This window comes from Lacerta agilis, chromosome 12, assembly GCF_009819535.1.
Source record: "Lacerta agilis isolate rLacAgi1 chromosome 12, rLacAgi1.pri, whole genome shotgun sequence".
Taxonomy (NCBI): domain Eukaryota; kingdom Metazoa; phylum Chordata; class Lepidosauria; order Squamata; family Lacertidae; genus Lacerta; species Lacerta agilis.
In genome coordinates, this window is record NC_046323.1 from 46,678,656 (window position 1) to 46,697,325 (window position 18,670).

Genomic DNA, 18,670 nt, shown 5'->3' on the forward strand with positions numbered 1-18,670 from the left:
TTGAGTTACCCTTGGGAATATGATACTGGGGTATGCAGAGAGAGGCTGCTAGGGAAATCAGGGTAGCCTACTGCCCTCATTCTGCATTTGAGAGCATTCTAATCCAGAACCTTCTAGAAAGAGAATGAGCTGGAATTAACAGGGCTACTTTTAACTGACTCAGAAGATGGGCAGAACATGTATCATGTATGAGAGAGCAGGAGTAGATTTAGATCTTCTGTTCTCCCTTTTCTGGAAAATAAAGAGTTGCTGTGTAGTGTGGAGAAGGGCCATAGAGAACCTTTTGTCTGCTTCAGGGACTAAACGGAACCAAAATAGCAAAGAGCGTTGAAGGATTCAGTCTCACAACTCTGAAGGAAAAGTTGACCCCAGGTAACTATTAAACCACCTTGCTGAATGCAGCATGGACCTGCCCATCGTGAAATACATGCTTTGAACTACATCTCTCATCCCAGCCGGCCAGCATGACCAATGTTCAGGGATGAATGGAGTTTTAGTCCAAAATATCAGGAGGGCATTGGGTTGGGGAAAGTGTTGAAGCTTCTAGGATAGCCATGTTACCTGTTTTCTGATTTTACTTCAGACCTTTGTGAGACTTATGAGGAATGGTTGAAGGAGCTGGGTACGTACGTTTGGCCTGGAAAAGAGGAGACTGAGAGGAGATATAATAGCCATCTTCAAATATCCCAAGGGCTGTCACAAGGAAGAAGTTTCTGAAAGTAAGAGCTGTTTGACAGTGGAACTGACTCCCTCTGGAGACAGTGGAGTCTCCTTCCTTGGTTTTTAATGCCATGGATGCTTTAGTTGAGGTTCTGGCCTACCTCACATGCTTGTTGTGGGGATGAAATTTGGAAGGGGGAAACAATATATGCCACCTTGAGCTCCGTGGAAGAAAGGGAGGGCGATGATGCAATAAATAAAATAAAGGAGTATAGACTTCTCCCCTCTCCCTTTCCCTGTGTTCCTGTTGGTTCTTTAAGTTGGCAATCTGATTAGTGTCCCTTAACACATTGCACAGGCAAATCCCCTGTTCAATACAGTGGAAGGAACTTCTCCCTATCTTGGCTTCGTGACAAGGCTTCCTCTCTGACACCTGCAATTGCAAACACATACTTGTCATATTCACACATCTTTGGTGTGATGTTGTGACAATAGGTTTTCATCTAAAAATGCTATTAGCATCTCATTTCCTCGGAGATTCTAGGCGACAGCTGATTCACCTACTATATATTTTGGAAAATAGCTTATGTCTGTCCGCCTGTTCTCTGTGGGTTTGGATCATAGTTAATCCATTTTAAGATCTAGTTGTTTTAGTTTTGTTTGATGTGTTGGGTATTTTATATAGAAAAGTGTGATAAAAATAGAGAGATAGATAAATAAATAGGTAAGTAAATAAGTAAAAAAGGGTAAAGGTAAAGGACCCCTGGATGGTTAAGTCCAGTCAAAGGCAGCCATGGAGTTGCGGCACTCATCTCACTTCAGGCCGAGGGAGCTGGTGCTTGTCCGCAGACAGCTTTCCGGGTCCTGTGGCCAGCATGACTAAACTGCTTCTGGCGCAATGAAACACACCATGATGGAAACCAGAGTGCACGGAAACACCATTTACCCTCCTGCCACAGCGGTACCCAGTGGTTTTTTTCTAGGGGGATGCATACCCCTAAACATTTTGTGAATATTTGTACTTTTGTCCATTTACCGTATTTATTTCCCCCAATTTGAACTATAAAATGGTGATTTTCTTGAGTAAATGAGAGTACCCTTAAACATTTTTTTAAGGGGGAAAAAAGCACTGGGGAATTGACACGTGATCAATTATGTACTATTTACAGTCTGAAAGCAACAACTGCAGCAAATACTGATTGTATTGGCTAGACTGAGTTCTGTTGGAAGAGTGGGATGAATAAAATGAACGTTGGCAATTTCCGCTCCCATTTCTATTTTTAATGGAATTCTCTAATATCCCGCCTCCCAGGTAAGTAGGAATAGAATAGCAGGCCAAATGCCTCTTTGGGAAGGCAAACATTACCTGGGACTATACAATGGAAGAGTAAAGCTGCTCAAATAAGTGGATAAACAGCCAGCAAATAAGTTAAGCGCCCCACCACCACCACTACACCACTCAGCGTTAACCATCCCAGAGCTGCTTTTCATTTTATAAAATGACTTCTGAAGCTTCCTTTTGCATACTACATATTGCATTTCTATTCTAGTCTGTGTGCCCTTTAGAAACTTTAATTGAAAGACTATAAATTTCCTTTTTTCTTTCCTCCTAGGATCTCAGCTCGTTTGCCATGCCATTCCTGGATGGAGATGTGGACAGTGCAGAGAAGCATGCTTCACGGAAGGTAGGACTTTCTGAGTCTTCTTTCTATCTCTTGCTAGTGAAAACTGGTGGTGCTTCCATCAATCTTCCCAGAATTCAGAGACCTGTTTCACTGAGTTCACGTTGGCCATGTTGGTTTGTCCAGATATGGCTGATTCAGATGAATATTTTTAAGTGGAAGTTGCTGCAAAGGTCCCTTGTTCCCCTCTGTGTTGATGATGTGGTCAAGTGGTCTTGGGAAAAGGCCTCTTCTATGGCAAAAGGAAGTCACCCTTAATCTGACCTGTGGATCTGGTTCCACGGGAGGCACTTCCACAGGACCAGCTTGGTATGTGAGGAAAATGGAGGCATGGCCTTGCTATAACTTTTTTACCTTGGACATGTGAACAGACCCTTTAGCGAGCTAAAATCCCTCCAGGAGAGGTAAGGAATTCAACTGCCAGGTAGCCCAAAACAAATAGCTCAAACATAAGACAGTGGTGTGCATTCAGATGCAATGCTAAACCATGGTTTGGCATTACATGTATTAACAGCCACAATATATGGGATATGATCTCCTTCTCTCTGCACACTGCCAGTTCAGAACTCAGTTGTTGGCAAATAATATTTTTGTGTCTGAATGGGGCAAACCATGGTTTGCAGAATTCATTGTTTTCCAGCAAATCAGGAGCAAGCTATTATTTCCTCTTTTGCCTCCCCTTGTGCAGAAAGGGCAGGGGAAGAGCTTTGTTGTTAAGTCTGGTACTCTTGCGATATTTCACCTCTTGGGACAGCTTCAAGAAAAATGCTGGGAACGCTTCTTTCTGGCTGTTAACGTTTCACAAAACCCTTTGCCTTAGTAAGCAGAGATCCATTTTAAATTCTGCAGAGCTGACTCACACCTTTCACAATGAAGCATTAAGCACGACACACTTTAGGAGTGTAGAATCTGATTGCCTGAGAAGAAAAAAATGGTTCTTAAGTGAAGCTACATTACAGCACTTTAAATGTTTTGGGGTCGCCGCCGCCACCACCATCAGTGATGCGGAGTTATCGCTTCTCATCTGCAGATGAAAATATAATTTTCTGTAAAAGATTGGAGAGTGAGTGATTCAGTCTTGTACATGCAGTTTTATTGTGCTTTGCAGATACTGCTCCTTATGAGGACATGGGTACAGCTGCAGGCAGCCCAGCTTCTTCCAGGGGGAGGAAGACCCACGCTTCTGGCTGCAGGAGTTGAGCTGGCTAGGGGGCCTGGCTTAATAGACTACAGCAGGGGTCAGAAAACTTCTTAAGCAGGGGGATGGTCCACTGTCCCTCAGACTTTTGGGGGGGGGGCGGACTATATTTTGGAAAAAAAATAATGAATAAATTCCTATGCCCCACAAATAACCCAGAGATGCATTTTAAATAAAAGCACACATTCTACTCATGTGAAAACACCAGGCAGGCCCCACAAATAACCCAGAGATTCATTTTAAATAAAAGGACATATTCTACTCATGTAAAAAACACCCTGATTCCCAGACCATCCGTGGGCCGGATTTAGAAGGCGATTGGGCCGGCCCCGGGGCCTTAGTTTGCCTACCCATGGACTACAGTATAGTGTAAACAGAACTTATATACGGTATATATGGTGTGTGACTGGCTTTATTGCAATATTTGCTTTATTGTGGTAGCCTGCAACTGAACCTGCAATATTTCCGAGGTATGCATGTAACTTTCAAACCTGAGGGGTAAATTAGATGTCGCTTGGCGAGAGTGTTTCTGTAGGCAGATGAGATTGAGTTTGTACTTCTTGGGGAAGACCTATTGCAAATACTGATTGACTCATTCCTTCCTCCCCAGCCCAGCTTGTGACATTTTTAGCTTTGCTGTGAGTTTGAAAATGGTGGCTATAACACAAGGTTCTGTTGCTCCTCCAGACTTAACTGCCAGCTGGCAGTTTTAGCTTGCTGCTGAAACTTCCATTTCGTTTCATTTATCTGCGGAGGTTGTTGCGCATGATCCCTTCCCTCACAACAATCCTGCGATGTAGGTTGAGGCAGTGAAGTTGGCTCAAGGTGACAGGAGAAGCTTCCTGACGGAGAATAGAAGTTCCCTATTTTCATCGGATAAACGTCGGAGGGGATGGTAATGTAGGTTTGAGTGGAAGCTGAACTGTAGAACAACAGAAGCTGCGCTTATTGCATGCCAAACTCAGGACAGGACTGAAAACACGGTCTCCTTACATCCTTACCCAGACCCCAGCCAGATACAGAACACACTGACACACACTAACAGCCCATTTAATCTTGCATTTGCCTCTGAGGATGTATGTACAGTCCAAGAAAGCTATCTGGAGAGACATGAGCTACGTTGTGCAGTGGTATACCCTCACTCGATTGAAATTCCCTCACCTCGATTGACACTAATCTAACTGCACCTTGACATGAAGACAGATAGCATATCGTTTAGTTTAATCTGGTGTGCGCCATCGCTCCCTTTGCTTGAAGGAAATAAGGAACTCCATGTCTCCAGGCCTGTCCTTCTAAGGGAAAGAATTTTTTTCTTCCTATCAGGGAAGGGTTGTTGTAGCTCAGTGTTAAAGCTTCCTCTGTGCACGTGGAAGGCCCCGTGTTCAATTCCTGGCATCTTCAGATAGGGCTGGGAATGTCCCCAGTCTGAACCCTGGAGAGGCCACTGCCAGTTGGTATAGTCAAACAGGGGGCCACGTGGACCTTAGCACCACACTCTGCCTCTACACTTGCTTCAGGCCCAGGAGTCAGATATGGCCTTGGAAGTCAGTGAAAGTGTTGAAAGGAATTAGGAGATGAGGTAAAAGGTTAATATTTTAAAAAAGGGGTCAGCAAACTTACTGTGCCTCGGGCTGGTGTCTCCACTGCCATTCGCACAGCGGGCCGGAGGGTGGGGAAGTGCGTGCCCATACGCGTGCGCACACGCTATTTCCGGCGCAGTTACGGGTCGGAGGAGCACCGGAAACAGTTTGTGCATGTGTGGCCATACGTGTGCACACAAGCTATTTCCAGTGCTCTCCGATCCAGAAGTGGTCAGCCACGCCACGAGTGGGCAGCGGCAGGGGTTGCTGTGGACCGGATAAATGAGTCCCTCGGGCCTTATCTGGCCCGCGGGCCTTATCTGGCCCGCGGACCTTAGTTTGTTTTAGTCTGTTTTAAAATAATAATACACTGGTGCCTTGGTTTACGAACTTAATCCATTCCGGAAGTCCGTTCTTAAACTAAAACGTTCTTAAACCAAGACGCGCTTTCCCTAATGAGGCCTCCCGCCGCCAGTGCCCTTCCACCGTTCGGCTTCTGTTCTTAGACCGAGGTAAAGTTCACAAACTGGGACACTACTTCCGGTTTTGCGGAGTTCTTAAACCGAATAGTTCGTAAACAGGGCTGTTCTTAAACTGAGGTACCACTGTAAATGGGAATAGAAAGGAATGAGATAACGAGAGGAGGAAGTGAATATAAGTTTTTGGGAGGGGAAACAAAGTATAAGTTAAGAAGAAAAGGTGGAGGGGAAAAGAAATTCAGGGAGATGAGTAAAAGTACTTTTAGAGGTGTGTGTGTGTGTGTGTGTATGTATGTATGTATGTATGTATGCATGAACACACATATACATATGCATATGCATATACATACAGTGCTTTTTTCTAGGGGGACGCATGCCCCTAAACATTTTGTGAATAAGTTTGGCCTCATTGAGGGGCAGTACTGTATACCGGTATATATTCTCCATGTAGAGACTCTGGATCAGCAAATTCTGCCTAAAATGGGGAGACTGAGTTAATGTTTGTACTTAGCTGTGGATTTTCCGTAAGGAATGCTCCAGTTCAAACCATGCAAAGATCTGAGTTGGTGCTGCTTGTTACAATAAATCTGTTCATCACTTCATTGGGTGCTTTATTTTCTTCTTAAATCTTTATTAAACAAATCCTGTTCTTTCCCTGAAAATAATATAAAAGATTTATAGTTCAGGAGAAAGCACACAATTAAATATAAACACCCAAATGCAGGAATAATAATAATAATAATAATAATAATAATAATAATAATAATTACTGCATCAAAAGGCGCATGGCAGTATTGTCTGTTTAAATGAGCTTTCAGGTAGAGGCATAAGGAAAGACCTCTGGTGCCAAAGTCTAGACTCCAAGCTCTTCAGTCTGTCTTGCTTTTGCAGCTCTCTAAAGCACTTGTGTACTCTGGAGGCAATAAGAATAAGAATAAGCTTAACACCCTGAGTAGCAAGGGCCTGGAGCTTAGCTATGGATCCCAGATTCAGTTTTGCATCGCCACATGGGCCTTGTGTGGAGAAGTTAGGTGTGGGACTGATCATTTGTAGCTGCTCTGCAGAGTAATGCTTGTGCATGGAGGTCCCTGGCAAAATGCTTGTTTGCTGGAGTTTTCTCCTTCGGCTTGCACTGTGTTCCACATGCTCCCTTCGCCCTCTGCTGCTCAGCCTGTGGAACATCTGAGGATGCCAGAGGTCCCGCCGCCTTCCTTCTTGACTAATATTTAAACAGGATTTGCTAAGAACAATAAGAACCCTTTGGCTTCTGCAACTGAGCTTCTGTAGCTGCCGGGTATCAAGAATATGGGCTGGGTATCGTTAGAAGTCATGGGTACTTGTGTATGCGTTCTTTATTGAGGACTATATACCTGTCTGATAAGCACAGAGAAGGAAAAATAGATTAAATGAATTGCTAATAGGGAAGCAAATATGTGTATATATATATTTACACTCATCTTCTGCTTTAATGTTTTCTTACTCCTTGTCATTAAGGTAAATAATTAATCAAATTATCTCACTTGAGGTGCTCTGACTGGAACAATTGCTGCAGCATCAAGAGTAGAGAACGGGAAATGGACCGGATCCCCCCCCCCCAGGCTAATGGCTGTAGCCATAAAGCAATTGAGATAGTCATGCGCATGGCACATGCCTTTAATATCAGCGTAATTGCTTCCCGCCCTCCATAGGACCAAGATTGTTATAACGTATGAGCACGTTTCAGTCCAGTTAAAGGGAATATTGTTATATTCCGGTTAAAATAAAATTTGAGTTTTAAAAACGGCTGTTGCTGCACGTTGTGCACCATAAAAAGCCATTATCAGCTCCCAGGGTGGTGCATGTGAGGCAAAACAGCTCTTCTTCGGCAGAAGGTAGGGGGTCCAAGAAGGCATAGATTTCTGGTCTGACCCATTGCTCACCATTGCTGCAGTTCAGCTCCCCCCCCCCCCAAGAAACCCTACATGGCTTGTCTTGTTGGCCGTTGCGGCAGAATTTTATGTAATTAACTAGGCTCCCAGAAACTGCCCGTTCTTTTCACATCCACAAACGGCTACTGTTGAGACCGAGATGGATCGTTTCTCATGCTTTACATGCAGGAGGTCATAAGTTCAGTCCCAAATTTAAAAGACCAAGTCAGAGGTGAAGGCGATGGGACTTATTCCCCAAGTCAATGGAGATGGACTTGCTGTCAAAGTTCAGCAGCACTGGACCAGATAGACAAATAGGCTGACCGGTATCAAGTAGCTTATTGTCTTCTTATGTTGGTAGTGAGTCCTGCCTCCCCTGCAGGGGACCCTGTTGTCACCCATTGAGTCTTTGCATGTTAACTTTTCATTAGAAGAAGGTGGGATTTGACCTTTAATTCTGTTTTCTGACCACCTGCAGTGTTGGGCAGACAATATTCCTTCCCCCCCCCCCAATTTTTTTTATTGGTTTTCATGTCAATAGAAGAACAACATTAACTTGTCCAGTGGTACATTCTTGTTAGGTTTCATATGCAGTACACAGTTCACAAGCATTACATTTATTTATGCATTATCATTTCAAGTAGCCTCTCCACAGAGATTCTTGCGTTGAGGGTGGAATAAGAGTACCTTCTGTCTCTATTTATAAAGGCAAAGAAATGAAGCCAAGTCTCACCAAAAGTCTCTATCCTTGAACTGCCTTTAATTACCCTTCTGTAGCGAGATAGAGCCACATTCCAAATATTATTTAATTAGATTTCAGTGGGGTGTGGGGCGTTTCTTTAAGTTGTTTCCAGTATTGGGCTGTTGTTAATAGGACTGCTGATAATAGGAAAAAATACTATATATCTGCATTTAAGGTTATTCTTTAAATTTGAGACTAATGATAACAAGGCAAGACCCAAATTGGGCGGAAGGGATTGCTGTGTAATTTTGGAAATAATGAGAAACAACTTTTTTCCCCAAAAGATGCATACCAATGTGCGACTCCACCATGCATGAAAATATGAGCATACCTGTATCTCTCCACAGCCTTTCCAACACAGGAAAGATGCTAGTGTTTGGCTAGTCCAGCAAAAGATAATTTTTAAGAGAAGGGCAGGCAATATTTTATTGCAGCAGATTCACTGCAGGCCGATGCTCATTAAGTCAATGGTTTCACAGCGGTCAGCCTTGGAATAATAATATATTTTTGTTAAAAATTATTGCCCCTTTCTCTTTACCTTGCAGGCGGAAGACAGCTACAACACAGGGAGCCCTTCCAAAGGACTTTTCCCAAAGGGGCTCCAGAACCGGCCTTCCAGCCCAGCCTCTGCCCCGGTCAAATCCAAGCACAGTCCCAGCTCGCCCAAAACAGTGTTCCCCTTCCCCTACCAGGAATCTCCCCCTCGTTCCCCTCGGCGCATGAGCTTCAGCGGGATCTTCCGGTCGTCTTCCAAAGACTCTTCGTCCCCCAGCTCCAACGCATCCACTTCCCCCGGGGGCATAAAGTTCTTCTCCAGATCAAGAAAAAGTAAGGAACTCTTTGTTGTTAAATTTTGGGAAGGTGCTCTGGGTTTCAGGCCCATTTCCTTTTCCTGCAGCAGGAAAGTAAGTAGAGAGAGTGTGTCCTACCAGCTTTGGTTTCGAGTTTTGTTTAAGGTGCTTTTAAGTGGTTGCTTCTCACTCTAGCTCACTAGTGCGAAACACAATGACCCTATTGTGTATTGTGATATAACGAAGGACCCTTCCTTTCGTCTTACCACTTTATCCGCTCACTTATTAAAAGAATTACTGGTAACAGGGCTTTCTTAGGTAAAACTAAACTCCCACTTATCCCTGTAGCCTTTAAGTTAACCTTTCTCTTTTTAAATAAAAGAGAGTCCCTTTCCAGCACCAACGTGGCCAGGTACCCTTTTACTCTCTAGGCAAAATATGAGACTATCCCTTGTGTCCACAGTATGAGGGGTTCAGCCACTAGAAATTCCCCCATGTAAAAACTCACCTCTGCCCTGAGGTAACTTTGTGACACCCTGGGTCTTTTCCCCTATTTTGCCCTCACAGTGCCCCTCAAAGACACACCCTCACAGTTCCACTCTTGAAGGAAGTTTTGTCTTTTTAATGAGTGTCCACACAAATGAGTTTCATGTACCTTTGCTGGAAAACAATACAGACGACTTTCTGACCGGCACTTAAAGATGGAAATTTATTTGCTTAAGATCGTAATGGTTGCATTAAGGTTTCTTTGAGTACAAGCTTAGTTTCAGTGGTAATATCTTTGTTAATCATATAATATATAACCTTACAACTACCTAACCCAAAACCTACTCTCACAGACCTTCTTTTCAACCACCCCACACTCCCTCTCCCAAGCACCCTCTCAACTGACAAAACGGCTGCCCATTCTCTTTAAACATTCAGCCGCCCTGTCAGTTCAATATGGAGTCTGCGCTAACCCTTGATGGGCCGGGTTGAAAAGGATAGAACAAACAGTACAAAAACGTCACATGTATGTTCTCGGTTGGTGGTGCAGGACCAGCCCCAACGATGGGAGGAAGGACTCCAGCCCTGACGCAGAGTCTCATTCTCTACCAACTGAGCTATGCCCATGGGGCATGCTAGGGCTGATGGGAAGTCAACCCCATGTGGAAGGCACCACTCTGGCTACCTTGGGTATAGTTACAGGTGGGTAGCCTTGGGTATAGTTACAGGTGGGTACAGGTGAGTGTATCTGAAGAAGTGTGCATGCACACGAAAGCTCATACCAGGAACAAACTCAGTTGGTCTCTAAGGTGCTACTAGAAAGAATTTTCGATTTTGTTTTACCTTGGGTATAAGCAGTGCTGAGCAAGAAGGATCATTGGCCTTACCCTGCATAAAGCTGCCTCCTCTTTTCCTGCTTAATGTGTGCTTCTATTTTTGGCCTTAAGATGGTGCTGTTAGTTTTAGTTGCCTGTTTCTTACAGATAAGGTTTCAGGGTTTTAAACAGATTCTATTGTGGCTGTGCTGTAGAGGAGACACATAACTTTTGACTGGCAACCTTCTTGCCTTTTGATACGAAAGCCACGTTGATTCTCCAATATATAGTTGATAATCATTGCAAAGCTTGCCTTTTAAATCTAAACACTTTATTCGGAATCCACAATATAGGTTCACCAGCCATAATTGGGGTGTGTTAAGATTTGTTCATCTGCTTATGTGCAGGGATTTTAGAGGTCTCGCCGTCTAATAGGATACGTCTTTGTTTCAAAGTGCTTGCAATCTAAACTTGGATATGGGCAAATCTATGGGGGTTTCAGTTATGAAGAAGAAAATGTGCAAGATACCCGAAAGTGCTTTTAGCAAGTTTAAGACTTGTTCTTTTTAAAATGATGACCCAATTCTCGTGTCATACTTAATGGTTTCCTGTGACTGAGCCAGTCTGGGCAGTTTTGCTCCTCCCCGCTATTGCTTGGAGGAAACAAATCAATCCTTGGCTCAGCATTGCACCTGGATCATGGGATCAAGGTTTGTTTCTTTCAATCAAACCATGGTTTACGAGCAAAGATCAACTCTTGGCTTACCATTGTGGTGTGTTAAGGGCAAAACAAGCCACAGTCCCTGAATCAGATGTAATGCTGAATCAGGGATTGTGAATAGCTTTCCCCCATTGTTGCAAACGCACACAGCCACGACTCTTGGTTGCCATATTTTGAAGAGCAAAAAAGAGGACACATTTGCCAGCTACTACTTTTAACTATGGATCGCTATGTTGACTCTCATTTTACATACCCATGTGTGGCGATCACACAGGGTCCCCGGACCTTTCACAGTCTATTGATCCCTGTGCCACCACAGCGCTTCGCTGCCACCAACCAGGATCCCCCCCCCCCCCCCGGTAATCACTGTCATAGTCAGGGTTTGGATTTGAACAAAGCAATAAGTGTTTATTTTAAATGTCAACGGACTTAAGATATTAGTTACATTGGTATATATTTATTCGTATCTCAGCCGTGTCTTGATCCTATGCTCACCACTCTACCTCACCACCAACCCTCAAAACCACCAACCAACCAACTGTCTCAGTCAACTGCCCTTAACCAACTGCCCAACACCCACTGACTAACACCAACTGCTTTTTTTCAACTGCCACTAGCTCCTTCTCCCTCTGTTTATTGGTCCACCTAGGGTCAGCCACTTAACCCTTTACTTATTCCTGCACATTCATATATTCCCCAGGAAGGGGCAAACGCCACACCATGAAAAAGAGGACATGTCCTAGAAAAAGAGGACATATGGCAACCCTCCATGGCCTGTGAAATCAGATGAAGGGCAGTATACAAAAATTAATAATAAATAATAAAGACATAAACATAAGCCAGTGCTGCAAGGAGTCTTCATTTGTGGCCATGACTTGAATTTAAGTTGAGGCTGCAGAAGAATTATGAATGCAGTCTCAAGGCTATGTGTACGCTCTACCTTCAAAGCACGTTTGAAACATACCCTCCCCTCAAAGAATTATGGGCATTGTAGTTTAACCCCTCACAGAGTTGTAACTCCCAGCAACCCTTAACAGACTACAGTGCCCAGAGTTCTTTGAGGGAAAGATTGTATTTTGCATGTGCTTTAAAGCTAGAAGAGGGTGTGTACAGTGCCAAAATGCACTTGCCGTTCTTCCTGTTCAGCTGTAATTCGCCGCTTTTTGAATCTGACGCTTATTTTTGTTACTACAGAGCAACAGAAAAAGGCTCTCAGCAGTGACGGAGGAAGCCTTTTGGCTGCCTAGGGCGGCAGCACAGAGGCGCCCCCCCCTGGGGGTGGGGTGGGGTCGTGACGTCACGACGCCGGATGGACTGTGCATGCACGGAAATGCTGCGCATGGCCAGTCCATCTGGGCCGGCGCTGCTGCTCCTGCAGTGACCGGGTGAGCCGCCGAGCAAGCAGCGGGTTGTGGGGCTGCCCCGTCCGTAAAGCAGCACAGACGGGGCAGCCCCACGAGTCGCCGCTCGCTCAGTTACCACGGGAGCAGCAGCGGCAGCCCGGATGGACTGCCCCAGCCATCCGTAAAGCAGTACAGACGGGTGCCGGGTAGCAGGGCTTGGTTTGGAGAGGGACCGCCGAGTGTCACCCCCCTCCCCTGGAACCCAGGACACCCCGCCCCCTACGCCCCGCCCTTCCTATGCCACTGACTCTCAGGGTGTGCTCCTGATTCTTCCTTTTCGGTTTGGCACTGCAGGTTTACCTGTTGTAAAGCTGCCCGGCATGGCTTTGGCTAAACCACACTGTGCGCCGAGTTGGGAGATCTGGTGGGCTTATGAAACTGGAGTTTCCCTAGCATTGGCTTACTGTGATGTGGCAAATTCAGCCACTGCTGGGAATAGGGATGGGTTTGGAGATCTTTTGTGCGTGAATATTTTACAAATGTGAAAGGGCAGTGCAATTCTGCAGATATTAAAAAGCACATTGAAAGTCCTTGGGTTTAATCCAATGAAATCCTGTTCTGTTCTGTATAATGAAATTAATTCTTTCCACCCTATTTGGCTAAGATAAAATGACAAAGTAGCTTTTTCCCAAGGGACAGAGAGAACAAAAAACACTGTTTTAATGGGTTTAGATTGATTTTAGAGTCTTCTAGGGCCATTTCCTATAACAATATTTGACTGCAGAATGAAAAAAGGACTTGCTTTTGTAAGACCAAAGCACCATTAGTGGGAAATCAGCCCCAGCTTGTTATGGTTGAAGCTTCTAGGCAATGCTCATCAGTAATGCACAAGCCATGCATCTGAAATGTTCAATTTCATGGCCTGGACTTATCTACCCCAGTTGCATCCCCAGAAAGATTTAGTTTCACATTTGCTAGAGATATTAATGGGGCATGACTGGGCTTTGTCTGTGGCTCTGTATCAGGGTCTCTGAATCATAGGTGTTTAAGGATTCTTGACTCTTCATAAGGGAAGATCTGCATCTCAGTGGCAGAAGACATGCTCTGCGTGCAGCATGCCCCATGTTGAAGCCCTGGTAAAGGTAAAGGGACCTCTGACCGTTAGGTCCAATCGCGAACGACTCCGGAGTTGCAGCGCTCATCTCGCTTTACTGGCCGAGGGAGCCGGCATACAGCTTCCAGGTCATGTGGCCAGCATGACTTAAGGCGCTTCTGGTGAACCAGAGCAGTGCACGGAAACGCCATTTACCTTCCCGCCGGAGCGGTCCCTATTTATCTACTTGCACTTTGATGTGCTTTCGAACTGCTAGGTGGGCAGGAGCTGGGACCGAGCAACGGGAGCTCACCCCGTCGCGGGGATTCGAACTGCCGACCACAGCGCCACCTGCGTCCTGTGTAGACCAGAAAGCCGGTGTTGGTGTCATGAACTGGCAGGACGACGGGAAGGACAAGGAAAAGAAGCATGGTCCCAAGCATGGGGTGTAGCAGGACCCATTACCAGAGCCACAGGGGCCCCTGTCTCCACAAATACAGCAGGCTCTGAGGCATAGGGAGTAGGAGGAGGGGCACTCTAGGAGGCTGAGGCAGGCAAGGGCACAAAGCCCAGCTCACCAGCTGACCATGTGGGGCTCGCTAGCTCTGGGAGGAGAAGTGTGATTCCTTAGTAGGAGTAAGCTCAGAACAGGTGAGGGTCACATGTCTCATCAAGCCCAGGTGCTGCAATCGACATGCAAAGTACAAATGGGAAGCAGAGCTGAGATGCTGGGTCTGCTCCTCCTCTCCATCCTCTGCTTCTGCCACAGATTCTAGAGTGCTCTCTGCCACAGACACTTTTACCCCATCAGCTTCTGACACCTCCTCCCAATCTGCTCCTTCTTCTCCTTCTGACAACTCATCGTCACCCCACCACCAATCCCTGGACTCTGAGCATTCTTCCTTTAGTGGGTTCCCTTGGGGGTTCCCTGTTATGAAAACTTCCCGCGGGGGCAAGTTGAGAGACTGACCCCCAAGGCGGACGAAGCTTCCGTGCCCTCTGGCTTCTGGAGTCCAGGGGCACAATGTAATATGCGGTTGTTCCCAGCTTGAAAACAACACACATCAGCCATTTGGCTAAGATCTACTTTATTGTAGATAAAGAGCAGAGTATGCCTCTGCGCAGCAGCTCATTATTTCAGAGCTGTCTGTAAATGCGACCTTCATCTCCTGATGCAGAACTGAAAGTAAGGAAGTACAATAGTAAAATACAATGACATCACATGTGAGTGGGCTACTATGGCCAGTGTGTTTCTCACAGAGTGAAATATGACTCTTAGTCAAGTCAAGTGACCTTGCTGCTTCAGCGTCTTCGCAGCTCGGCTTGTACTGATATCACAACATCCTCCCCCGATATTAGACAATGTAAGAGCGGCGAAAAGTAAGGCATCATTAAGAGAAGCAAACAAACAGTTATCATATACACAGTATGAATCTGTTGTCTTTGTTCCATCCTTGGAACTCTCTGAGACTGGTTCTACCAGTTGAAGCCTTTGATAACCAACTCTCCAGGGGACCAGAGCACTTGCTCTGTGTGTGTTGGCAGGAACAGTGTTGAACTTTGCAACCTGTTGTAATGGCTTTCTCACATCTGTGAAGTGAGCCTGAGTGTCTCTGTCTTGAGTGCAAACTACAGCTACATTTGCAACAGCTGAGATTGCAAACTCCTTGGAGTAGCGTTTGGGCGCCTGACCCTTTGTTACTCTCTCAGATCTACGCATAAGATGTAGATCCTCTTTGCTGAGTTTCTCCTGAACAGGACTTTTTGGAGAAACTTTACCAATCGTAAACAGTGGCTCTAAAGATCCTAGCACATCATCTTCATCAGATGGCCTGGAACTAGCATGAGTTCTCTCAATGACAGTTTCACCTGTGTCGGAACTAGCCGTGGTTGAGCTTGCACTGCTACTGCTGGTGTCAGTATCCTCATATGTATTGACATCAATGGGAAAGCTTTGGAGAACCTGTGTCTCCGGCTTTACAGTAGGTTCTACCTCCTGAGTAAGAATTACTGTGTTTGAGGAAGGCAATAGAATTCTGTATTGACCTTTCTCATAGCCCATAAAAATGCCTTGGATGGTTGCACCTTCAAGCGATTCCACCCACATCTGAGAACCAAAAACCTTAAGATGCTTAACAGAAGGTTTTCTGTTAAACAGTATCTCATAAGGTGAGCATTCCATTCCTTTTGGAACACTCCTGACCCATGCATATGTGAAGGCAGATAGGCTTTCAGCCCAATTCTGTTCAGACAGCTTTGCACTTAGCAATTGCGCCTGCATACCCTCACGTAGTATTGTGTTAATTTTAACACACAAATCTTTGTTCCACGATGATTGGCTGACAGCAACTTTGTGCCGAATGCAATGTTGACTTAGGAACTCTTGGAACTCCTGTGAATCAAACACTGGTAATTGATTAGTATACAAACATTCAATTTTGCCATCATGCATGAAATCTATCTTAGCACAAAATTCAGTGAACTTGGCCAAGACTTGCTGCGGACTTTTCATAGTGTAAATCCAAGAAAATTTAGAGAAATGATCAGACAGCAATAAATAACAGGTAGCTCCGCCTCTAGATTTTGGCAGAAGTCCTATTACATCAGCAGAAACCTGCTGGAAACATCTTGTGACCTTTTCTCTGCGTGGCTGTTTGGTAGTCTCCTTGGACTTAGCAGCACCTGCAAAATAAGAGTCAACAACATCATAACAACAGTCAGTAGATTCAAAAGACAGTAAAAACAGTCCATCTTTGTTCTTCTGAGCTGTAAGGATAACTTCTCCATCCTTATAAATTGTGCACAGTCCTTTGCGCAGCCTGAGCTCGCAGTCCTTCTCGGTAAGCTGCGGTACACTTAGCAGGTTGTAGGCAATTTCTGGCACATAGAGAACGTTGCTTATAGATAGCTGGAGACTCTGAAGATAAACAGTTCCAACTCCAGTCGATTTCAGGTGTGTTCCACTCACCTGCGACACGGTGGAGTCCAGCCTCTTAAAAGTCTTAAATAAACGCTTGTTTGCGGTCATGTGGTGCGAACAAGCTGAGTCTATAACCCACGCTAAGTCTGTATGCTGCTCCTGCACGCCTTGTGTAAGCAGTGCCACTGTGCGCCCTTTGTAGACTTTGGCTTGCGCCTTGCCTGTAGATCCACCGGCTTGTTGAGTAGATCCTTTCTTGGGCTTTCTGCAGGTCTGGAAACTGTGTCCTCTCATTCCACAGTTTGTGCAGCGTATAACTTTAAGAGCTTGCACATGCTCAGTTGGACCACTAGGTGGGGTTAAGGACGCTTCTGCTTCACTCCCCCTTCCATTAGCCTCATTTTGAGCAGCACAACGATCTTGCTCATTTAGCAAAGTTGAGAAGACTCTGGCAACGGTTAAGTTTTGAGCATCCAGGGCACCTAGCTGTGATGCAATAGCACTATAACCGGCATGGAGGCTATTCAAAACCATGACTGGTAATTTTCATCAGTAAGCATTGGACAAAGGGAGCTGCTGCTCTGCTTGCTATTCTTTGCCATAGTGGCGAAAAAGCAGGCTTTTTTACTCTCTGTCTTCAGAAAGCAAATTTAGCAAACAAACCTAGCCTTCTGAGGTTTATTGCGTCGTAAATCAGTCCTGGTTACTCACAGTCCAAAGATAACGCGTCTTCTTCTCACAGCGGGAAACGGCTCTCTTAAGCACTCCCCCGGAATGAAGAACGTTGTAGAAGGCTGCTTTCTTCGCCAGAGAATAAACATCAGGCAGAAGACTTCAGAGGTCCGATGTTCGGAAACCATCCTCTGCTACCAATGTTATGAAAACTTCCCGCGGGGGCAAGTTGAGAGACTGACCCCCAAGGCGGACGGAGCTTCCGTGCCCTCTGGCTTCTGGAGTCCAGGGGCACAATGTAATATGCGGTTGTTCCCAGCTTGAAAACAACACACATCAGCCATTTGGCTAAGATCTACTTTATTGTAGATAAAGAGCAGAGTATGCCTCTGCGCAGCAGCTCATTATTTCAGAGCTGTCTGTAAATGCGACCTTCATCTCCTGATGCAGAAACTGAAAGTAAGGAAGTACAATAGTAAAATACAATGACATCACATGTGAGTGGGCTACTATGGCCAGTGTGTTTCTCACAGAGTGAAATATGACTCTTAGTCAAGTCAAGTGACCTTGCTGCTTCAGCGTCTTCGCAGCTCGGCTTGTACTGATATCACAACATTCCCCTGTTGGGGCCTCCCACCCCTCTTCTGAATCCAGCCAATCCATGACAGCTAGAGGGTTTTGAAGTGCCTGCACTATGTTGGGTGCTTTTGGACATGTGTCTATTGTGGAATTTGTGTTGTTCGTTTGTGTAATGTTTTTGCAGCATCCAGACAGTATTGTTATCAAAATGCCTGCCTGTAGTTTTCCTTCCTTTAATCAGGATTTGCGTGTTCCAGCACAAATCCAATAAATTAAAACAACCCATTATACATTTGCAATCTGCTGCACACCTGCTGATGTGGAAGCTTGTTAGCACGTTTTATGTTTTGATGGGCAGGTTTGTCATGTGTGATTTTTGGTGATTTTTGTGGGGGGGTGTGCTGGCCATATTAGCCATATGGTATGAGTGCATCCAATTTTACTGAAGAAGGCACATGTGAAGTTGAACAACCGAGTTAGCAGGAGGAGTTTTTTTCAGATCTCCATACAATATATGGGTATGGGATTGCAGGTGTGTGGGGGTGTGACCTCTAAATCAGTATATACATCAAGCTTTTAAAAAAGTATTCTTTTTCGTTTTTGTTCGTACTTAAACTAAATAAAAAATCCAGTATAGGGTTGTTGTTTTTAAGGTTAACATTGTGTCAAACCTTATACTAAACATCTCTACTACCTTGCTTATAAATATCTCAAGTAATCCAAATAAGTTACATTTCATAAATGCAGAAGTCATAAATATCATTAATGTCATCAATATGGTCATCCTATCTTAACGATTTTATATCTCTTATGAAATCCCTCAATACATGTGTGTGAAACAGCTTAATCAGAAACAAAGTCCTTAATACCAATCTTTATAGCGGCATATTTTCTATTCCTATATGTGCAGTTCCTAATTATTTCTTCATATATTGCATAACTGGATTCCATTTTCTTAAAGCTCTATAAGATGCTCTAAGTAATCACAACATTGTCATTAAG

At 44.8% G+C, this 18,670-nt stretch overlaps 1 protein-coding gene across 3 annotated transcripts in view; it reads left to right on the plus strand.

Moving 5' to 3' along the window:
- Positions 1-18,670, plus strand: part of PRKAG2 (protein kinase AMP-activated non-catalytic subunit gamma 2) — a 177,204-nt gene that overhangs the window by 54,043 nt on the left and 104,491 nt on the right. For all 3 annotated transcript variants that reach the window (XR_004427668.1, XM_033165488.1, XM_033165489.1), the window contains exons 2-3: positions 2,274-2,345; positions 8,794-9,076. Coding sequence is in view for 2 of the 3 variants with exons in the window: in XM_033165488.1 (XP_033021379.1) it covers positions 2,274-2,345; positions 8,794-9,076 (355 nt within the window). In the remaining variant the exon portion in view is untranslated. The remainder of the gene's footprint in view (positions 1-2,273; positions 2,346-8,793; positions 9,077-18,670) is intronic.